General features: G+C 35.7%; 1 protein-coding gene and 1 long non-coding RNA gene across 8 annotated transcripts in view; one reads left to right on the top strand and one right to left on the bottom strand.

Annotated features, from left to right (window-relative positions):
* LOC128873788 (uncharacterized) overlaps nucleotides 1-21,122 on the top strand; it is a 39,817-nt gene that overhangs the window by 13,769 nt on the left and 4,926 nt on the right. The window lies entirely within an intron of this gene.
* The window catches only part of LOC128873787 (trinucleotide repeat-containing gene 6A protein), a 43,994-nt gene continuing 25,542 nt past the window's right edge, over nucleotides 2,671-21,122 (bottom strand). For all 7 annotated transcript variants that reach the window (XM_054117628.1, XM_054117627.1, XM_054117630.1 and 4 more), the window contains one exon: nucleotides 2,671-20,798. In XM_054117628.1, coding sequence (XP_053973603.1) covers nucleotides 20,457-20,798 — 342 coding nt within the window. In that variant the 3' untranslated portion in view covers nucleotides 2,671-20,456. The remainder of the gene's footprint in view (nucleotides 20,799-21,122) is intronic.

Genomic DNA, 21,122 nt, shown 5'->3' with positions numbered 1-21,122 from the left:
GTCCCTCTAAATTCTATTATTTCTAACTAGACTACAGGTGTTCATGTAAATTAATATTTTCAATGATAACAGACGACTTTAAGCTCGAATAAAAATTTGTTCTATCTAGAAAATGGTGTGACATGTATATTATTGTTGATATTTTATATACTCTTGCATTTATGGAGATTTTCATAGATTTCCACATATTTTTATTTGCCATAAATGTATAAAAATCCGCGATCTATTTATAATTCCATTTTAAGTAGAAATATTTAATCTTCATTTTGGTATACTAAAGTATGCGAACATTCTAAATCCTCGATCTGATCTCTGTTACAATATATCTATATATTCTATATACATAACTTGAGTCTCAACCTGATGGTCATTGTATTATATAATATATATATACATACATATAGATTTATTGTAATGGAGACCTGGTCGACAAACCTAAAATGTTGGTAATTGAACATACAATAACCAAATGACATATAAATAGTTCTACTTAAACTAAAATAATAAACGATGGAATACAAAGGTACCGAGTTAACTTCTACACCTAATAATTTCGAAATTTCTCCGGTTATTCGTGTGTTTTTCATTGAAAAATTTTCGTGTGTTTTTCATTTGCTTATAATATTGATCGACGTGGAGGGAGTTAGTGTGCCCTATAACAATATTTAAAGCGACCTTTAACGCAAGTAAACAATCTGTTTTTCGACCCATTTGTGCCCGCAAAGGTCACCTAGATTCTTCACGGGGTCAACCATTTGCAACGATATCGACATCTGATCAATTCCTCGTCGCGGCACCCTATATAGAGAATAATGAAAATGTCTCGCTCAGTACATGATATTCCTTTTATAGAGGTCGACAGATTTGTTTCCCTCGATAACGTTGAAAATGGTCTGCAATGATATTCCCCATTACGTCAGATGGCGTGTAAAAATAGAAGAAAGAATATGGGAGTATTAGCCAAAGAAATAAGTCTTAGCAGTTGCAAAATTAATGTCTAATTAAACATTAATTCATCATTGCTTCGGTATATTTACTCTGCATGGTTCTCTTTGCGTGGAGGTCACTTGAAAGTCAAATTGTCATAGATACACAAATTCCCCTCAACGCTGATAATATTATATTAATAAAAATAACCTGATTAAGAAAAAGAAAAGTACTTTCACGTTATCGAGACCTATTTTCAACCCAATTTTCAATGAATGATATCGATACATTACGTCTCCAATAATTAGGGCTCGAAGCTTGATATATTTCTGATTTTAAATAGAAACGTCAACCCTTCGCACTCCGTTAATTAGGCTCTATTAATTAGGTTGGTGTTCGACACTCCGAGACACCTTTTCTTAGGTCTCTGAGTTACACTAATGGCTATGAAGAAATTCTCAATATTTTGTTAGATTTATACGATTTGTTTCAAATTTAATATTTTTATTAACCAAACATAAGCATACATAAATTAACATGGTTCAACGGGAATGTTATATTTGTTATATTAAATGTTATATTCTTTTATTTGTTATATTATAATACGCTTCCAAGTACCTGTGGCGGCCTCAAAAGTGCGAAGGGTTAATTTAAAAATAATTAAAACTGTAACGCACCCTTAGTTTAAGTTAATATTACCCTAAGAATGCGCCGACCGGCTTAAACACGCGTCAAATGGGACGTACGTGCTAGACCTTCGCTGATTAGCTAGCTGCCACTACCCCGAACAGGTATAAATACGGGCCCTGCGAGGGCCCAAGGTCAGCTAAGTTTTCGACAGCGAGACGTTGAGGTATCCAGTTCTCGGACAACTCCTAAGCAGGCTAGAATTCTCCTCGATAACGCTCTCGCTCCTTGACCTCCTAATCATAGAGCCGCGGACAGCTCCCTATCAGGCCCGACTCAACCCTTTAGCTTTCCTACCCTTCCAGGCTAATCGTTTCGTCTCGGACGGTTACAAAACTGGCCAGATTCGCGCTCTACTACCCTCGCACCCTCGAAATCTAACGCGGAGAGTGAAACCACGTTACAAAACCAAGTTTCATTTAATTAATCAGACATAGATCAAGTTTCGAGCCTGTTTTTCTGTCTTCGCAATCCAAATTTTCTGCATCCGGTATATTTCCAGGCGCACGATCGCAAAATGTTAAAATAATCCCCCTTTTAACGTAAAAAGAAATGGCAAGAAAATCAGTGCAATGCAACTTATTAATCTCTTGAGGGATACCGACACGCATGTGTACGTTTGCTTTCGTATAAAAATTACCATCGCTTACACAATGCCCTTTACGATGAAAATAAATTCCACATTAAAGCGAGACAGCACGTTTTTATACTGAAATCGATTTACAGACAAAAATTGCTTTGGTTTTGGCGTGTATCTGTGTGGAGCAACAGAAAAATTCATTTAAAATTCATTTAAAATTCATTCAAAATTCATTCCTCAAGAGGTTAATGACTATACCGCGGATTTTATGCATTTATGGCATACACTAATATGAAAAAACATACAAGAAATATATATATATATATATATATATATATATATACATTATATATATAATGTACGTCGAATATAATCTATCAATTAACATAATAATTTAATATTCCATTTTACATGAGTTCTTCTTCGCATACCTCTTGGTTACGTTTTAAATATAAATAAATAAAATGCATAAAATCTGTTAATTAATATCATAATTTAATATTTCGTATTTGCGCGAGTACACATACCTCTTGATTACGTTTAGTTATAAATAAACAGAATGCACAGAATTCGCAGTCTAACGATGATTTTTAACAATTAAACTTTTTGAACGGGTCTCGATAACAGGAAAGCGCGGCAAATAAATTTTGTCCGTTTATATCCGTATATTCGGAAGCGATGGATCCATTCAAGAGACTCGTGATAAACAGGACATCATTCCGCGCGCGCGCGCGCGCGATTCCTTATATTTATGTGATGTGTATACTCGATACACGCATCCATTCGAATACCCTAAGTTTTTCCACTTTGAATTCTTTCTGGACTTTTTTCTCACCAAAAAGGAAACAGGGAAGTGTTTCTCCCCCTTTGGGAATTTCAATCGAGTTGTAGGACGTTACTTAAACAATTTACTCGTGTCCTTGAGAGGAACCGAGGTTAAATAAATAAATAGTTTTCGTTGTTTGGTAGATTCTGATATGTGTGACGTTGAAAAGTTTCCATCCTTTTTACGTAAAAAAAAAAAATAAAAAAAAAATTAAAATACCATATGACAGGAGTATGAAAAATCATGTGTCGTTGATCGTCAACAGAGCAGGATATGTTTCGCGAAAAATGATCCAAAAAGAACAAGTATCGTATCTTTCACGTTGAAAACAGCCGAGAAACACTCGAATCGCGTCTCCCTTAAATAAAACTAACGCCAAGAAAAATCGAATAAAACTGGTGGAGTGATTTTCCGGAAAATCGATGAAAATTTCTTTAAACGAAAGAAACGAACGTGTTTCTTTATTTTAAAGTCCAAGTTTTACTCTAAAGTTCGAATTTTATACTAAATTGACACGCGGAATTACGAAAAATCGTAAAGGTTGAGATTAAAAAACACAATGTGCCCTTGAGCCGTCGAATATCGACCCTTATTTTCCAGATTCGATATTTCGTTATACTTTTGTCGGATTTGACCCGACGTAGGACCGTAAGAGTCAATAATGTCATCTGCTTCGAGCAATTTGCGATTGCTCCGCAATTATTATTATTTGCAAACTTATTTCCGATAAAAGAAAAATGTTCCAGAGAAAATTCATCGGTGAGAAATTGTTGAACAACATTTAAGTATACAAGGTAAAAACAAAAATTCGTTTACAACCGTCGTGATCAACTCCCCCCCCCCCCCCTCTCCGCACACACGCATACACACCACACGCGCGTGCGCATACACACAAATAGCAATATAATCGTCCTTCGAATTTTCTTTTTTTTTTTCGTTTTCTCATCTTTTTCTCTCTTTTCTTCGAAATCTAAACCTAAGTTTCGTCATCAAAGTCATTAGAATGCTACGCTACTTGTGAATATATCTCTTGATTACCATTTAGTCCAGCGAAGTAATCCGCAAAAATGTTTAATAACTATCGTTTATATCTATTATTTCGTACCGGTTCTCTATTTTATTGTGTATTAGTATTTACGTCGCGTTCTTAAACCCAACATTACGACAATTATTACTGTTAACACCTATTATTTATTTCGCTATTAATTATTATTTTAGTTGCTAGTTAATCTGTTTAAAATTAATCTTTTTTTTTTACTCCTCCCTTCTTCATTCTCGTTAGGAATAGAGGTTATTCACGAATTAGTCCACTTTGTTGCATTAATCATTAATAATCTTTTACAATAATTAGATTAAACCTTATCAATTAATGTTCACTTCCGAACTGCTTACCGATAATGTATAATAATATTATATAACACATGTCGTGTGTGAGTGTTTATATATATATATAATATATATATTTATATATATATGTATATATATATATATCTATATTTATATTTCAGTTATACGCATATGTATATATATATATATATATAGAGATAGATGATGTACGTTCTAAGAGCTTGTTCATTTATTTTATACCTAATTTTATTAATATATAATTAATGCATTGTAAGGGGTGTGTGTGTGCTCGCGTGCGACACACGTGTTCCCGTGTTTCACTATTTTAACCATTTCTCACAAGAACGTGACATTTTCCCAAATGTTTAAAAGCCTTATCGTAACTGTACGTTATCTATTCTTTATTTTTTTTTTTTCATTTTTCGTTTTCCATTTTTTTACCTTTCGGAATGTTTTTCTCTTTGAAGCGTGTGCACAAGGGGTATACTCTTTAAATTTAACAAATAATATTCTAACGACTCTCCTTAACGAAATATATCACCCTTCTCCGATCGTCAACGATGAAATCAGCGCATGGCAAACGGTTTCGTGAACGGTCCTAAGTTTGTACACACGCGCTTACGTGACTCTCCCGAAAGCAGAAATCATTTCGAACTTTACGCGAACTCCAAGGAAATCGATGGTTGCGTGTACAAGATGTACCATTCGAATGGGGAACACCTAAATACTTTCAATTGTGAATATGAACAAAAGAAACTGTCCTGGATAAAATGAAATTTCTTAAAAGATTCGAAAATGGTAATCGGAAAACATTCTATCGAAGAAGGTAAAAATAATCAAAGGTTTGAAGCTCGGTGGAGGGCCCCAATACCAGTTCTATTTGGCAGAATAGAAAGGAAAATGTGATTTCCAGCCCAGAGCTACGTGTCACGCAAATGCGCTGTTTCAGTGGCCGCATCCGATCTCGTTTCCGTGGAGACGCGATCGGCTGAGCCTAGAGCAATACCGTCCCAACCAGAGCCTGTAGGGATAACGAGTCCTTTGTTACCGAAAGAAGAGATTATAGCCAATGTATCTCCTAAGCGATACCCTCGTGTTGCTTTTCACGACTACTCCGAAAGTGGCAATGACGCCATGTTTTTTCTAAGGCCCGTGCTTAACCGTAAGGATAAGGTTCCGGATCTACCAGTTATCAACAGACAAATTCAGTTTGACGATAATTCAGATATAGAAAATGATCTCTTATATGAAGGGAAAACGACTTCAGCAAATTCACCTTGATAGTCAATAGAACTGGATCGGTGAATAGTATGGCGATATCTGACGAACTATTTCCCGAAGCTGATTCCATTTTGCTTCGGTACTCGCTAGTGGGAAGACATATGAGAAAGCTCTGGAGGAGGAATGAAGATGAGTCCAACAGGATGTTGTCCAGAACTTTTCCTCGTGAATTCGTAGCGAACCAATTAGCACTCCATGACTTCGGAGATAGGCTGAACGTTTATCTCAACCGTAAAATGACTGATAATGAGATGCGAATATTCAGGCGGCATGTACCTGGAATATTCACCTTCCGAACATTAGGCCAAGGCTTGTACGCCCTGTGTTTAATACATTAGCTCCAGTACCGCAAGACAAAGAATACGAAGCTATTCATATTCGCGCTATGCGCCATAGTGTTCAGCGACCTGCAGACTGGTTTGACTCATCTCTCAAATCTCTGCACGTGGTTTACTAGAGACACGTGTAATTCGTGTTTCGAGAAAGGGCTTTTTGTAGACTTCGATGTATCGTATCAGTACTCGATGGTTAACTTCGAATACAGCGACCGTGAAGTTACGCTAGCTCAGGATGTCGATCTAAATTAGAAGATCCTGGATCATGATGATCCCACAGCTGACGGCCATTCTCCCGCCCTCTACATTTACGAACATTCATTCGTGGCTATGAAGAGCTTGAGGGCTACTATTAAGTTTTTCGTAGGAAGTGAAGGTAATAGACGAGAAGTAGTGACTACCGTGCATCGTGGTACCGCCATCCTAATGGCGATTAATGGTGTGGTCAGAGTGGCGCGATCGCGTCTTCATGGCGAACATTTTGTCGAAGATCAATTTTGTAGAAAAAAAGTTCCATAGAGAGTTAATAATATTAAAGTATCTCGCGAAGTATGTGTTTTTGGAAACTTTTCTCCCGATACTTTTACATAATGAGAAAGAAATATCTCCTCCCGCGCAATACAATTAAACAAAAAAATATATTATATTATTATTATTTCTTATTATAGCTGTACTTATCTTTTGGAATAATTCAATGGTTTTTCTAGACAGTTTCTTTAGTCAACCATAAACGATAATATTCAGGTATTCCCATTCGAAAGATTCACTCTGTATTTTTAATAAATATTTGTACATTTACAATTATTTTGAAAGATCCCGCTTTACAAAAGTCTACTGCATTAATTCAATTAGCTTGTCGAATGTGCGCAAAGATTCCATTGAAATTTGTCTAAACGTAATTCATAAGACGGGTGCTTCGTTATTATTTACACAAAAATGCAACGTCAGCAAACGAGAAGGAGCTTATAACGAAAATTTTTCATAACTTTTCCACGACGTGACGCACGCGAAGACTTTTTTCGAAGCCATTACGGCTGTTTACAAAAAACGTTATTCTGTGTCGTTGATCTGTTTTCGGCATGGAGCCAATAAATATAATCAATAACGAACCACCTCTTATAAACTGCGTTTACGCGGTTCCAGGTTTATACTGAAATACTAAAGTCGATGTACAGTCAATAATTATGACTTCTAAGTCTTATATTTATTTCAAATATAAATACTTAGAAACCAAAATTATAGTAGTATCCCAATATTAGAAGCTCCGATGTAAATTCAGATCGTATAAACGCACTCATAGTCTGTAAATTACATATTCATAAAAATTGAAATGTACACATCAGCAAGTCTTTGTACACGTGAAATTTAATCACAGCAATTCAACTAATGAATGAAAAATATATTATATTTATAGGAAAAGTCATTTGATTGAAAATTGCTTGTTGGACAACGTTTACAAATGTATAGAACCACCAAACATAGACACAGAATTGTCTGCTAAGGTCATTTAATTTCGGTGGAAATTTGAACATTCTTTTATATTCTATTTTACATCTTACATATTTCAAAAATCATTTCTTTCTTTTTCTTCTTTTTTTTTTTAGTTTTAATTAATTTTTCTGAATATTTCTTTCAAAAGGTTTTATTTGAAATTAGGCCCTAAGATCACACGAAAATTTCATTAAAACCTCAATGTTGATATAGTATTTTTACGATTTCATTTTAAAATCAATTTACAATATGCGGTGTACTGCGGTACTTTCCGTGTTTCTTTTTAAATCACTTAAAAATTCTCGCATGTTCAACAATTTCGCGAAAAGGGAGATAAGCAAGGCGTGCAAATCTGTTGCATGTTCGCTTCTGAAATTTGAACTAAGTACCGTGAACGTAGGAATCATGATTTAACAACGCTTACAAGGAATAATAAACTTGATAGAAGAGAGAAAAAAAAAACAATTAAAGTTTGAACACACCCGTTCGCAATTATTAAATAATACTGCGTTACAATTAAAACCGTCAGACTATATACGAGTAATATTATTACTAACACAATTGCATCCCATTGAGCATATATGGAAACTTTAGTTACGCGAACGAATTAATTAAAGGCGAATGTTTACAACGGCGTTTAATAGTCTCACATTAGTCCATCGCTATTCTGGACATGTTATAACAAAAAAGAGAAAAAAAAATCAAACATAAAACTACTTATCTATTTTATTTTTTCCTGCGTCGACCGTTTAGTCGTCAACCACCATAAAATTATTTCAAACATTACTAATCTCTAAAACTGTATACTATTAAATTTAGTGACTTGGAGAATCGAATTTACAATTATAAAAATAATATTCTAAAAACAGTACTAAAACGGTTACACACTAATTACACGGAAATATATAAATTAATCGTTAACTATAATCGTCATATATCGTTCTACTACAATAAATAAAGGTATTCGTTACTTTGTTTTTTTTTTTTTGTTCTACAAAGACACATTCGTTATATCCTCGAATTAGCAAGCTCCGACTAACGTTATCTCGTTAGCGCAGTTAATATATTAGTAAATCGTTGAAATATTCTCTCCTTAACACCGACGCAAATTTCATTTCTTTATTCATTATCAAATTAATAATGGCACATGCCCCAAATGCACACGCATTTATGCCCATGAAAAAAAGAGGAAAAACAATCGAACACCCGAAAGGGAAAAGCTAACAATATGTTTTCAATTATTCCACTAGTGCGCGTGTACGCATGCGCTGAAAGTACGTAAGTGAAATGCGGATTTTAAAACGCAACCTAACCCAGGCCTAACCCACCGTAGAATAACGTAGGATGGGACTCGGTCATCTTGAAACAGAGACCTAGATGGACTTGGTTGTTCATTTCATTTCATTTCATTTCATTTCATTTCAAGAGATAGAAATCGAACCAAAATACATCAAACTGATATTAGAATCAGGGATTTGGAGAGGCTAAGCGTAAAAAACAATGCACTTGGTTCAAAGATAGGATATCAGCGTTGGGAAAAACTTGAGTTCAGGCAGAGTATTACTACCGAAGAGAAGCACGGATGATTTTGGGAGTTTCGTATCTCGTGCAGGGATGAAAATGCAACAACTCTGGGAGGCAGATCCTGACTTTTGGGAGGATGCAAAAGTATATCTAGATCCAACTTGCGGCTACGGTGGCTTTGCTGAATTTTTAGCAACAAAGATAAGACGGAGAAAGCCCAGACAGTATATAGCAAGTACACTCCATGAGAAAAGGCATAGGATCCTAGATCCGAGGATTACTACAATGCAGAGTAATTTACGGATAATAAGAGGCATCGAAGAGGACCACTTAGATAGGGGAAATATTAAAGATGACCGGTGTTTGGATAGGCTCAAAGGCTTGTCTAAATCTTGTGGGGGAACCGATCTTCTGATATTGGATGCTGGTGAATTTAGTGCAAATCTAGTTGCCAATAGGGAATCCTGGTTTCGATCTGCTCACGGACCGAGTTTCTTGAATTCGGTGTTGAAACTGATTAATAACGTTTTGATTATAGCAGCACGTGTCTATACACGTGCCTATACAAATATAAAACACAATGTACAGAAAAAAAAAAAAACAGAAAAATTCGTGACACCAATTGGAAAATACGAATTTGCGTTACCTATTGGCTGTACTCGTTTAAAACTTTTCTATTTGCTCCCCTAATTCATCCTCGATCGTAAACACAGTTTGCTTGGGACGAAATAAAAATTGTTTAGTCGTGATAATATTTCGATTCAAGTGCTTCATACATAAAAACGTTTAGAACTAATTTGAGAGAGGAAAAACAATTGCCACGTAATTAATAAATTAAGGAGTCATATAAACAAGCGACAAGATATCGGTTAGAGTTATCTTGGTTCCGACATTATTTCCGTTTTGTACATACAAAAATTGCATCGTGATAGGCACTTTGAACGTCTGCCTCCACTGTCGTTTTGTACTTGTTTTTGTTCATTTCGCATTGACGTACTAAATTTAGAAACAAACAGGAAGACGTTTTTAGAAGTAGCAAAAGAATTACAAGTAGAATAGTTTTCATGCAGAAACCGTTTAGGAGAAGAAATGATACAATAAATCCTGTCTAAGAGGCGCACGGTTATCCCCACCACTTCTCGAAATTGCTCGCTCGACGCCACGATGGAGTTGAAAAAGGCGAGTGGAGGGGATATCGAGCTCTTTGACCTCTTAAGAGGCGTACAGCGCCTCTTAAAGAGGTTCATTGTACGAACATTTCCCTGCACGATTTAAAAACTTACAACGTGGTATTACAGTCTTAAAAAATGAACTTTAGGATGTAACCACATTTTCTTTATCATTTTCTACATTGAAAGAGCAAATAATAAATAAACTTTCAAAAAACTCTACAGATTATCCTGAAGTATTACGCCATATATAAAAACAAATGATTGTAATCAATTTGATAAAACAGCCCTACGTGATATTGCGTGAATACGACATTATAGTTTAAATTAAAAAAAATTAAAAAAAAAAACAATATTAAGAATTTCCTAGTAAAACTGCCTTCGTTCGTGTAAGTTTTCAAAGAATACAGACAATAAGTGCAATAAAAGACACTCGCGCCTATTTCACGCGGCTAGGGTAGACGGAGGAGGGGCAGTGGGCGGTTTGAAAAAGTGGGAGACGAATGAATGTACTGTACCGATCGTGGACACGGGAAGGGGGCGTATCGTCACACGGAGAGGGGGTCTTGAAGGAGGGGCTTGAAGTAAATTGTGCTTGAATGCGATTAACTGCGTTTCTACGCATGCTCCAGCACTGTTGGTTACGAGATACTATTTAACACAGATTAATATATAACGTTAATATTCTAAAAGTGATTACATATCTGTAAATTTTGAATTTAACGGTACTCGAAGGTAAATATGATTCTTCAATTGTTAAAACGGATATCGATTCGAAATTTAATTTTTATCGACGACTGCTAGTTTTTTTTTTTTTTTATAATTGATACTTGGCGAAGGTGGTTAATCTAAAGTATAAGGTAAAGGTGTTTGAACTGTGCACTGTGAAAAATGGCGCGCAAAAATTAGAAAAAAAATAGTGGAAGTAATAAAGCGAAACTTAGATTTAATATGTATTAAGCGTATTTTATTATGTTCGAAATCATTGTGTATATTTCTAGAATATATTTCATTATTTGTATATATATTTCATTCATCTCATACGTTCTAATAATCGAAGGTGCGTATATCTCTTGAATTATCATTATATTCAAACTTTAAATTCACGAGTAATCACTTTTTTAGTATCAACTTAAACATCTGTATTAATTTATAGTTAATATATATAGATATATATTCGTCTTAGGCGGTACGGAGTATACGTGAAAATGCGGCCAATCAAACTTAAGAACAATTTTGGTCACGCCCTCGAGTAGGCGTTACTTCCCTCTCCCCTACGAACTAATCTTACACCCCGCCCCTATATTCCTAAGTCTACAGTGCAAAGAGTAGGGGTCGTGGACACGTAGTTTTGCGCATGCGCACAAAAAAATTACAGTATGACTAACGTGTGGCTGATTTGCTTTTTTTTTCAAAGATGCATCATATCGATTTGCTAGTATCTTAGACTTGCGTTTTTCATGGTAATTAACAACACTGAGGAGAATGACTATTACACTATGATTAGTTGTTCCTACTTGTACCTTCCTTGTCGACGTTTTCGGGTAAAATACAATATACATCAGTTCTTCTAACCGTGAGATTATGGATCTTCGTTCCATTGTTTGAGAGTTTCAAAACAGATCCTAATAACTCTTGTCCAAAAGGTTTCTCATTGCAATAGACAAAGTTTTAAGAAAAGGCAAAGTATGCTGGAATATTCTCGAATTTCTAAATAAATAGTAACATTCAATGATTAAAATTCGTTGAGGCATTTAGGGGGCGACTAACAATTACTTGGATTTCTAAATGCAATTTCCTTATGAACAGGATTTGCGATGAAATAAAACTGGTAATTGAAAATGCGACACTTGTAAATGTTGCCAAAAATGAATCGATACTTTCGACATAAGAAGACAATTTTCTCTTTTTCTTTGTATATTTTTCGATAATTAAAATTGTTTAACAAATGAAAAGAACATATTAAAATTTCGACCGTTTATAAACGAGAAACGATTCCGAAAAAAAATTCCAACTGAGAATCCATTACCCCAGAAAGTCTTTAAATTATACGATAAAACTATACATACTTAGCCCTCAGTGTCGTAAATATTTCGTATATGTACTTCATATATTTTGTTTAGCTTAGCTTATTAAACGATTACAATTACAAGCATACTTCGATTATGCTTGGAGTGTGCTGCCGTCTATCCCCCACAACGAAGGACAATGGATTGTTTTTCTTATGATTTTTTTTTCCCATTTTCTTTTTATCTCAAATGACAAAAGGAGAACATTGTCGTTGGAAGTACCAGCGCTCGTATAAATTTAGTTTTTCCCTTTGTAATATACATTTATGTTCCACCCACGCGGAACGCAAATGAAGTACATTACTATGCCCAGAACGCCCTCAGACCTTTGCTCGTATATTAATCGATAATATTTATTTATGATTCGTCACTATTAATACTATTATTACCTACTCTTACGAAGCCTTGTTGCCTTTATCGATAAACGCCACGGTACATCGCTGTCGTCGGTACCCTCGTAATCACAAGTGTACTACTACTATCACTACTACTACTATCCGTAATTATAAGTATTAATATTATACTCGTTATTACTATTATTATCGTTATCATGATCATCACCTTATTATTGTTTTTTACGGATTATTGGTTATGGATATTGTAATTCAGTAACGTTCATATGTTCCATTCACACGATTTATATTACGATAAGCAGCCTTATTACTACTACCATGGTTAATCCTATTCGATCTAATATTAACGTGACTATAGCCACTGATGATGCTTATCCACTATTATCGTTTTTCGCACAGCTACTGTCAGTATCACTATCGCCTTACGTTATCACCCGTGAGCAGCAACAGGCGGCGGGCGGCGATACTAGTAATTCTATAAATATGGTCGTATTTAATAACCACGAACGAAGTGCAGCGATTACCAGTGGGCGATACTGATAATAACAGCAGTGGCAATTAAACAGCACCGACAGTTGTAGAATAACTTCCACTTTTTCTTTTATTCTTCTTCTTCGCTATTAATTAGTAGTAATAGTAGTGGTAGCAGTAACAATAATTGCACTTATAATAATAGTAATAATAACGGTAATGATATACTACTATCGTAAATAATAAACTAATGGTAATGATAGTTGCGAGAACGAGAATCACGTCGACAGCGACGAGTGGCGTTGGTAGTACCAGTTTTGGGGGGCAGCAAAAACAGTAGCAACACCGGCGGTATCGGTAGTGAATATTCGTTAATAATAACAGTGGTAGTAATAGTAATGATAGCATTAGTAGAAATAATAGCAGCAGCGGTAGTAGTAGTAGTAGTAGTAACAATAACAAACGTTAAGGAACGATAGGAATAGCAGCTACGGTAATACCCAAAGAAAAGAGAAAAATAAAAACACGTTGTGTGCGTGTGTCTAGTTACAATGAGAATCACAATAATAATGACTGTAGCAGCGGCTAAAGCAATAGTAGTAATAGTGGTAATACCATCGTTAATACTATTATCACATTAAACAATATTGCCGCTATTACTAACATTGCCGACGGCACTGCTACCTTTCTTTTATAGCTGTTATTTCTACGATTAATAAATAACACGCGCACAAGCACAGATGACACCCGACCACCGATATACAACTACGTTTTAAGTCGTTTTTTATGAGTAAATAATCAGAGACTCGTAACAATGACCGACGAGCGATTCCGTGACGAAGAAACGACTATCAGCGAACGTGGGAGTTCTACGAGTCCAAGAAAGTTCCCTCGAGAAGGTTGTCTGATGCCGATCCGGCGCGAGAGGCCCAATATTATGAGATTAAGTTGCAACGACGAACAAAGACAGCCGGCAGAGTAAAGCGCAATCAATCACGTCTCGAGACATGGCGTAATCGTGACCGCGAAGCCAGCTCTACACGTGCATTTATCGAACCAGAAGCCGAACAACCACTGAATGTGTCTAAGTTTAAGGCGCGTAGTGAACCACCTCCCCAGCGAAGGATTTATATTCCGTTGGCCCTATAAACGGATCTATTCCAATCACTCAGAATTTCGGACACAGCATCGATCTGTCAACATTCCCTTTATTGATCGAGCGTATTGGGATCTACGAACTGCGGACGAGCGGTTGGCGAGAAAAATGCCTTACTGCGTGTATTCCTGCGTTACTCTACCACTCTGCTAAACCCTACTCTCCTCGATTTAAAGATAAATGAGAATAAAGAGAGCGAAGGTGACACGTTCGTGTGTTTCTTAACACTTTACCGACCGGTAAAGTCGATTAATCGGCTACCACTCTGCTAAACGCTACTCTCCTCGATTTAGAGACAAATGAGAATAAAGAGAGCGAAGGTGACACGTTCGTGGGTTTTTTAACATTTTACCGACCGGTAGCCAATTAATTGGCTTTTTGTCTCCAACGCTCACCGACCCGGTAGCCGATTAATCGGCTTTTTATCTCCAACGCTCACCGACCGGTAGCCGATTAATCGGTTTCTTGTCCCCAACGCTCACCGACCGGTAACTGCTATGGTAACTAGCAAGTACTTGTTACTTTGAATTGAGATACAAGTTGCTTTGCTCTGTGAGCTCTCGTATTTTTATCAAATTCCCGGTGCCAGGGAAAATATGCTGCCGAGCGGCCGGTGAGAAGGGCATAGGATCTTGAACCGCTACCGGTCGGTAAAGTGTTAATCACACCGTTCACGAGCCAATCGCGGAGTACCTGTCGCTACTGTCTTCGACAACTACACAGGCAGGTGACAGCGTAAGGGTCATTATTCCAGATTCCGACATACCGTAGAGAGACGAGGAAGCTGGGGTGATGATATGACGATGACATATATATATCTCCTTACTGTTATTACTATCATAGTTGCCGCTGCTACTAATACTATTACTCGTTATCAACTTTTATTGCAACTGCTACCGGTAATCCTTATTTCGGTTCAGACAGACGCCTCTATTATTAAATACTCGTTAAACAAATTATTATCGTCATGACTATTGTTGTTACTCTTACTATTTAGTAGTAATATTGTTATTACGTGCAGTATTTATTTTTTTTATCGACGGCTCCGCGACGCGAACCCGAAAATATCATCTGGATACAACGGTCTTATCGTCGCCTAATTTTCGATGAGTTACAAAGAGGCAGCTTTTATCAAGCACTAGATATTAAAGAAAAGAAAAGGATCTCGTAAATTATGTTATCGAAATTCGATGAAGTACTTAATTAAAAAAAAAAAGTGAAGAAATACGAGAAAACTTATTTATCTAGGAATATAAGTTGCGAAAAAAAAAAACAACAGTACATCTCTCTCTAAATACAGTTAGTCTTCAGGTATAATCAGAGTAAACGTAGTATCGAGGAAACGAACTAAGGCAAATGCATTTTTTTGTTTGTTTAAGTTTGAATAGACTCTTAGAAAGGTATTTTTTTCTTTTTTTAGATTTCTCTTCTAACTAACTACTCGCAATTGGAATAACACAGTACCAACACGCGTTACACTCGATGGAAGTCTTTTGGGATAGCTACAACGAAGCTCCAATACTTTTTTCCGTTTTCGATTACCTTTTCTTTTTTTTTTTTTGCTTTTTTCCCTTTTTTACACAAATACGTGATATATATATCACGTATATTTTGAAGTTTATACGATCTACTTAATTAGCTTTTTTCGAGCCTTCTAAACAAGTTGTTTTTGTAAGTGAATACTATTACACCAACTATTACATTAACGTCATTAGCAGTGATATTAAATAGTACATAAAATATTAATAAGCGTCTTTCAAAATATTACAAAAACGGGCATTGTTAGGTGTACATCCTATCTCGATTAATTTCATCTGTCTTCAGTAATGTCGTGCAAAGTTCGATTATCGAATTTCTATCTTCCTCGAAAGATTTTTTCTTTTTCTTTTTTCAATAACAAAGATTAGAATGAAAACATCGAACGATAAAGACGATATTGCTTCTGGCGTATTATAAACGTGTAAGCCTTTACTTAAAAAAAAAAAAAATTAGAAAGAAAAATGAAATAAAAAAAAAATATCTAATATTTATGACTGAATACGTAGGTCAGTCTATATCATACGATCTCTCGGTCCGTACAGCATTTACTTTTATTACCAACGTCAATAGTTAATTGGTAAAAAATGTTTTCTAGTGTCGACTTTCTTTGGTTTCCAAACTTACGACTGAGAATTTTTTTATATTTTAAGTACTTTTCTATCTACTTACACATGTACCAATAATTTCCCACCTACTAAAGAGTATACATATATTCATTACATCCTATAACTTTTTTTTTTTCTTTTTTAATAATTACGGAAATTCTAAACATACACGTTTCCCAAGCTTTTGATTTCAAAGAATTCAATCCATTTTTAATCTTTTTCTTTTTCAGACGACTCCCCCGGTACGAAATTCATCAAAATCCATTTTTTCGTTTTTTGATCCCTTCATTTATATTAGCTATTACGTGGTAACCTCATTTCTCGGATTTTAAGAAAATTAGCTTCCCAACGATTTGATTACTTATCAAGCGTTAATGACTGAAATTTGTCTAGTCACGGTAACTTTTACGTATGAGTAAACTCCAGAATGCACGCAACGATTCGAACTCGTTAATACCCAAACGGTAATCAGCCCTGAATAAGTCAAATCCCCGGTTGAAACGTAACAAATTTTGAATTGCATCGACACTCGATGACGCGGTTCGAAGATTAAAGTTTCACGCTTCTTTTTCTTTTTTTTTTGTTATCGTCAAATTCGTTTATCCGCTTAATGGCAAATTGTGAAAAAGAGCGTCAGTCTTGGGATTAAACAAGACTGCAGGCCTGAGGGCGTTACGATGTACTTCAAAACATTAGAAAAAAGATATTGTGCAATGAATAAACACTTTTTTTTTTCATCGGTATGGTTATCAGTCCATTCAGGTACTTTGACGTTGAAATCATACACATACACGCACACATGCACGCAGACAGACGCATATACACATATGCATGTATGCACAAGATGCCGCATAAATCGTCCATGTACACACACGCACACAACGGAGGGGGAGGAGGTGATGAGACTTCATAAGGCTTCGCCTAATCCTCAATCCTACATCTCATTTTCACCTCTTTCTTTTTTTTTTTTTCTTATTAACATCGAACCTCCCTCCCAATGGTCCAATTAGAAAAAGTTACGCTATCATCAATGTCTTTGTTTCTTTTTTTTGTCTTGATCATTCCATCGAATTTTCGAGATTAATTCCGTATCGCTCTTTTTAAATAATTAATTTAATCAGAATTAAATCGTAGTGACGTAGAACATACCATTTCTCAACAATAGATAACGAAAGCTATTCATAGAAAAAGCAATTAGTCCAATAGGACCGAATTTAAACCTAAACATAATACTCGTTATATGTACTGCGTTATATGGTACTAAGCTGTCACCTGTTACAGGGAGAAGTTAGTATAACTTTCTTCATTCGTTAAAAAATATCTGCGTGGCGCTAATAAAAATTACAACTATATTGTGATTCGCTCCTTCGATAGCACAAAAGATCACCGCAGTAAATATACAAGACAGTTAACTTTCTCTTATTTTCTGGTGCGTGAGAAATTCAATTACATTACGTGGAAGTATATTTCACATCTTGTACAACCAACAATCGAAAAAGCTAATATAATTGTACTAGATTCACTGTACCGACTGGATTTAAACCGGAACGAAAGAACAATCTTTGTCGCATGCTGATAACACTTCTAATTGTAGAAGTACAAAAAAAAGAAACATACGAAAAAAGAAAAAAATTGAAATGGTTCTAAAAATGAATTCTTTTCGTCACTAAAACCTTCGACTCGAAAATTCGAAACGTTTTCGCGAAAGGAAAAGTTTCGTTTAGAATTTCATCGTGATGTTAAGACATATATGCATGAATCGTTTCCGATAATAATATCTTATTTATATCAACCAATGGGAAGTGGTATAATTATTTCTCCTCAATACCAGTCACTTTATAAAGAATAGAGAAAGATAGAGACAGACACACAGATAGGCAGGCAGACAAAGATAGCTAGAGAAAAAACATCGAATTGCCATATTCGTTATAACTCTATAATTAGTAAATGGTAAAGAGACACGCTGGACATTGGCACGACAGGTGGCATTTAGATTTAATATAGAATAAAATTTACGTTATTGCGATAACATTTGGTATCGTTTTTGTTGTCGTCGCAAGAACTCGGACCCCGATATACTACCCCCTTTTTTTTTTTAAAGGTTTCTGGGCATTTGTCGATAAAGAATCGGTTTTTAGTCGAATCGCTAATGTTTAAATATTCGTCGAGACTCAAATAATGTAGCTGAACACATCGATAACTGGTAATTAACGTTACGTATCCTAAAAGAATAATGGTAGCAATGGTTGATTTTGTCAAACTTAATACAATTTCATGAGTGAATGTTCAATCATCGTTAACGACGATTGTTGTTCATGTTATTGCTGGCATTCTATTAGGAATAATCACTTAAGCCATTCTTGCTATCATTACGTTTAAACTGAAAGGAAAATTCAACTAAAAAGTCGATTCTCTATCTCCGGTGCTAATGGAAGAGGTAGGTATAGCCCGTAGCATCGACGCGGTCCTCGCTTAGTTTCTTTAAGAAGTTTTTCATTCTTATTTCTTCCTTTTTTTTTTTCATTTTCATTTCATTCATATCTTATTCCTCTTTGCCACTTTTTCTGTTTTGATTAGATTGGTACAGTCTACGTTTGATATATAATACGCATTGCAGTCTCAATTAAAGGAAACTGTTCAGAGCAAAAAAGTGGAACACTCGTGAGACCATCAATCATAATTTACTTTCTTACACGCGCATTCTTTAAAAAAAAAGCGTTGGCAGCGTCTCATTAAAAATCAGCCGACGTTTTTTTTTTATTCTCTCAAAGCTAATGGCTGCGGTGTATACGCATAGTTTTCTTTTTTTCTTTTTTTCTTTTTTTTTTTGTAACTTTTCTATTGTTTGTGCTTCAATTCCCAAAATACACAACAGGAGTTGAAATTGATGTTATTTTTTAATGAAACTGTTTTGCGCGTTAATATGTTTAGTATTAATCACATGCGCGCGCACTTTTTTTTTGTATACGATAGATATACTATAATTGAAGCAAAATTGTAACGCACACCAATATAATATTTAAAATTCAGTTAATGTTATGAACAGTTATTGTGAATACGAATTTTGCACGTATCAATAGATTTAAACATTGGACAAAGACAACGCGCATACAACGTTGTATCAGTTATATTAATTTACGAATTAAAATATAGTAATATGCAATAATTAAATATGACGCGTATGAAAAAAAATACGCATGTTGTGGCATCAGTAGCATTACTAGATAAAACAACAACAGATCCGAATATACTAAATATTGAAAAATGCAACACAGTATTCAATTTTCAGATGAGGGTCTCTCTAGCATACTACAGCGTATATCCAGTGATCATCGAACACTTGCACTATAGAAATATGCGCGCGCAGTAATAACTAAATTGAGGAAAAATTAAAAACATCGAAGAATGTAGCATATACCGAAGGTACCAACTTAAACAGTGAAACATACTAATAATACATATTTGCTGAATAAACGGAATATTAGCAAAGAATTATCATTGAAACATATATTAATAAAAACGCGACCTGCACAGAAAGAATAATACTAATTCAATAATTGAAACTTCATAAAACTGTGTCTATCGAAAAAAAATGGTGCGTGTATGTGCACTTTCGTACATACATACGCGCGTTATCATTGGATGAAATTAGTATTATCTTAAAATACCGAAACACCAATGTTGCAACATAAGCAATACAATGATAATACTAATTGAAGGTTTAAAAACAACATAGTACGCGTAATAATAACACAATTTACGCGCGTCGTTAAATGTAGACGGTGCTACCCTAAACCGTCAACAAAACACGGCGCACACCGAAAGCCTTAAAATTCATAGTATTTCCCCCTCCTCCGTAAATCCCGGTTTCAAACTTCCGTTGAAAACAAACAAAACAAAAAAAAAATCAAATCAGATCCCTATTAACGCCGGAATCACGTTTGTTGTATCAGGCTGCACGCATATGCGACACTGATTTAAGTAACTTATTCGTGAGAACCGGCTCGTCTGTCTGACAATGCGCAATATAATTGACGTATCGTGAAGAAGAATGCTTGGTCGTCGCACGAGTGATACCGCTCCTCCGTGCGGCACTCTACATCGACTCACCTCCCAGAAGATCTCCGGGTAAGTACGAGTTCAGAGAACTGGGCGTAGCACGTTGTTGATCGTTGCTGTCGATGCCAGCGTTGCTCCAAAGAGAATTACTACTCGGTGGAGCACCCCACAGTTGACTGGAACTACCGGCCCAGGTGTCGGGTGGAGGACCAGTTTTGTTCGATGGTCGCAAGCCCCAGCCTGCTCCAGCTGTTGCTCCAGCTTGCTGTTGACCTCCGTGACTTAGTTGTTGCAAGAGAGTGTGTACCTCGCTATCGGCTGGCGATTCTGCGAAAATTGTCGTGTTGCCCAGGACGCAATTGTTTAGAGCACCTTGTGCCTGAAAACAAATTTATTTCGATATTAGTTCCATGTCATTTGTAACATATATGTTTGATTTTAGATTTCGGGCTTTCGCGGGTATTGTTTGCAGTATTCATGGCTTACGGAAGGTTGACGCGTCTAATTTTAGTGCGACGTTCCGCAACCGTTGCAGTCTGCATTTTCAGAGCTAGATAGCTCTGTACTGTATCAGTACTGATCAATACAGTATCGGAGCTATCTAACCCTGAAGATCCAGACTGCTATGAATACTACAAAATATATGTTTAATTTTTCTTTTTAATACATAAGGGGTCCCATCTAAAGGACAATGTAACAAAAA

This window comes from Hylaeus volcanicus, chromosome 3 (genome assembly GCF_026283585.1).
Source record: "Hylaeus volcanicus isolate JK05 chromosome 3, UHH_iyHylVolc1.0_haploid, whole genome shotgun sequence".
In the NCBI taxonomy this organism is placed as follows: domain Eukaryota; kingdom Metazoa; phylum Arthropoda; class Insecta; order Hymenoptera; family Colletidae; genus Hylaeus; species Hylaeus volcanicus.
This window is presented reverse-complemented; position numbering and strand designations above follow the sequence as displayed.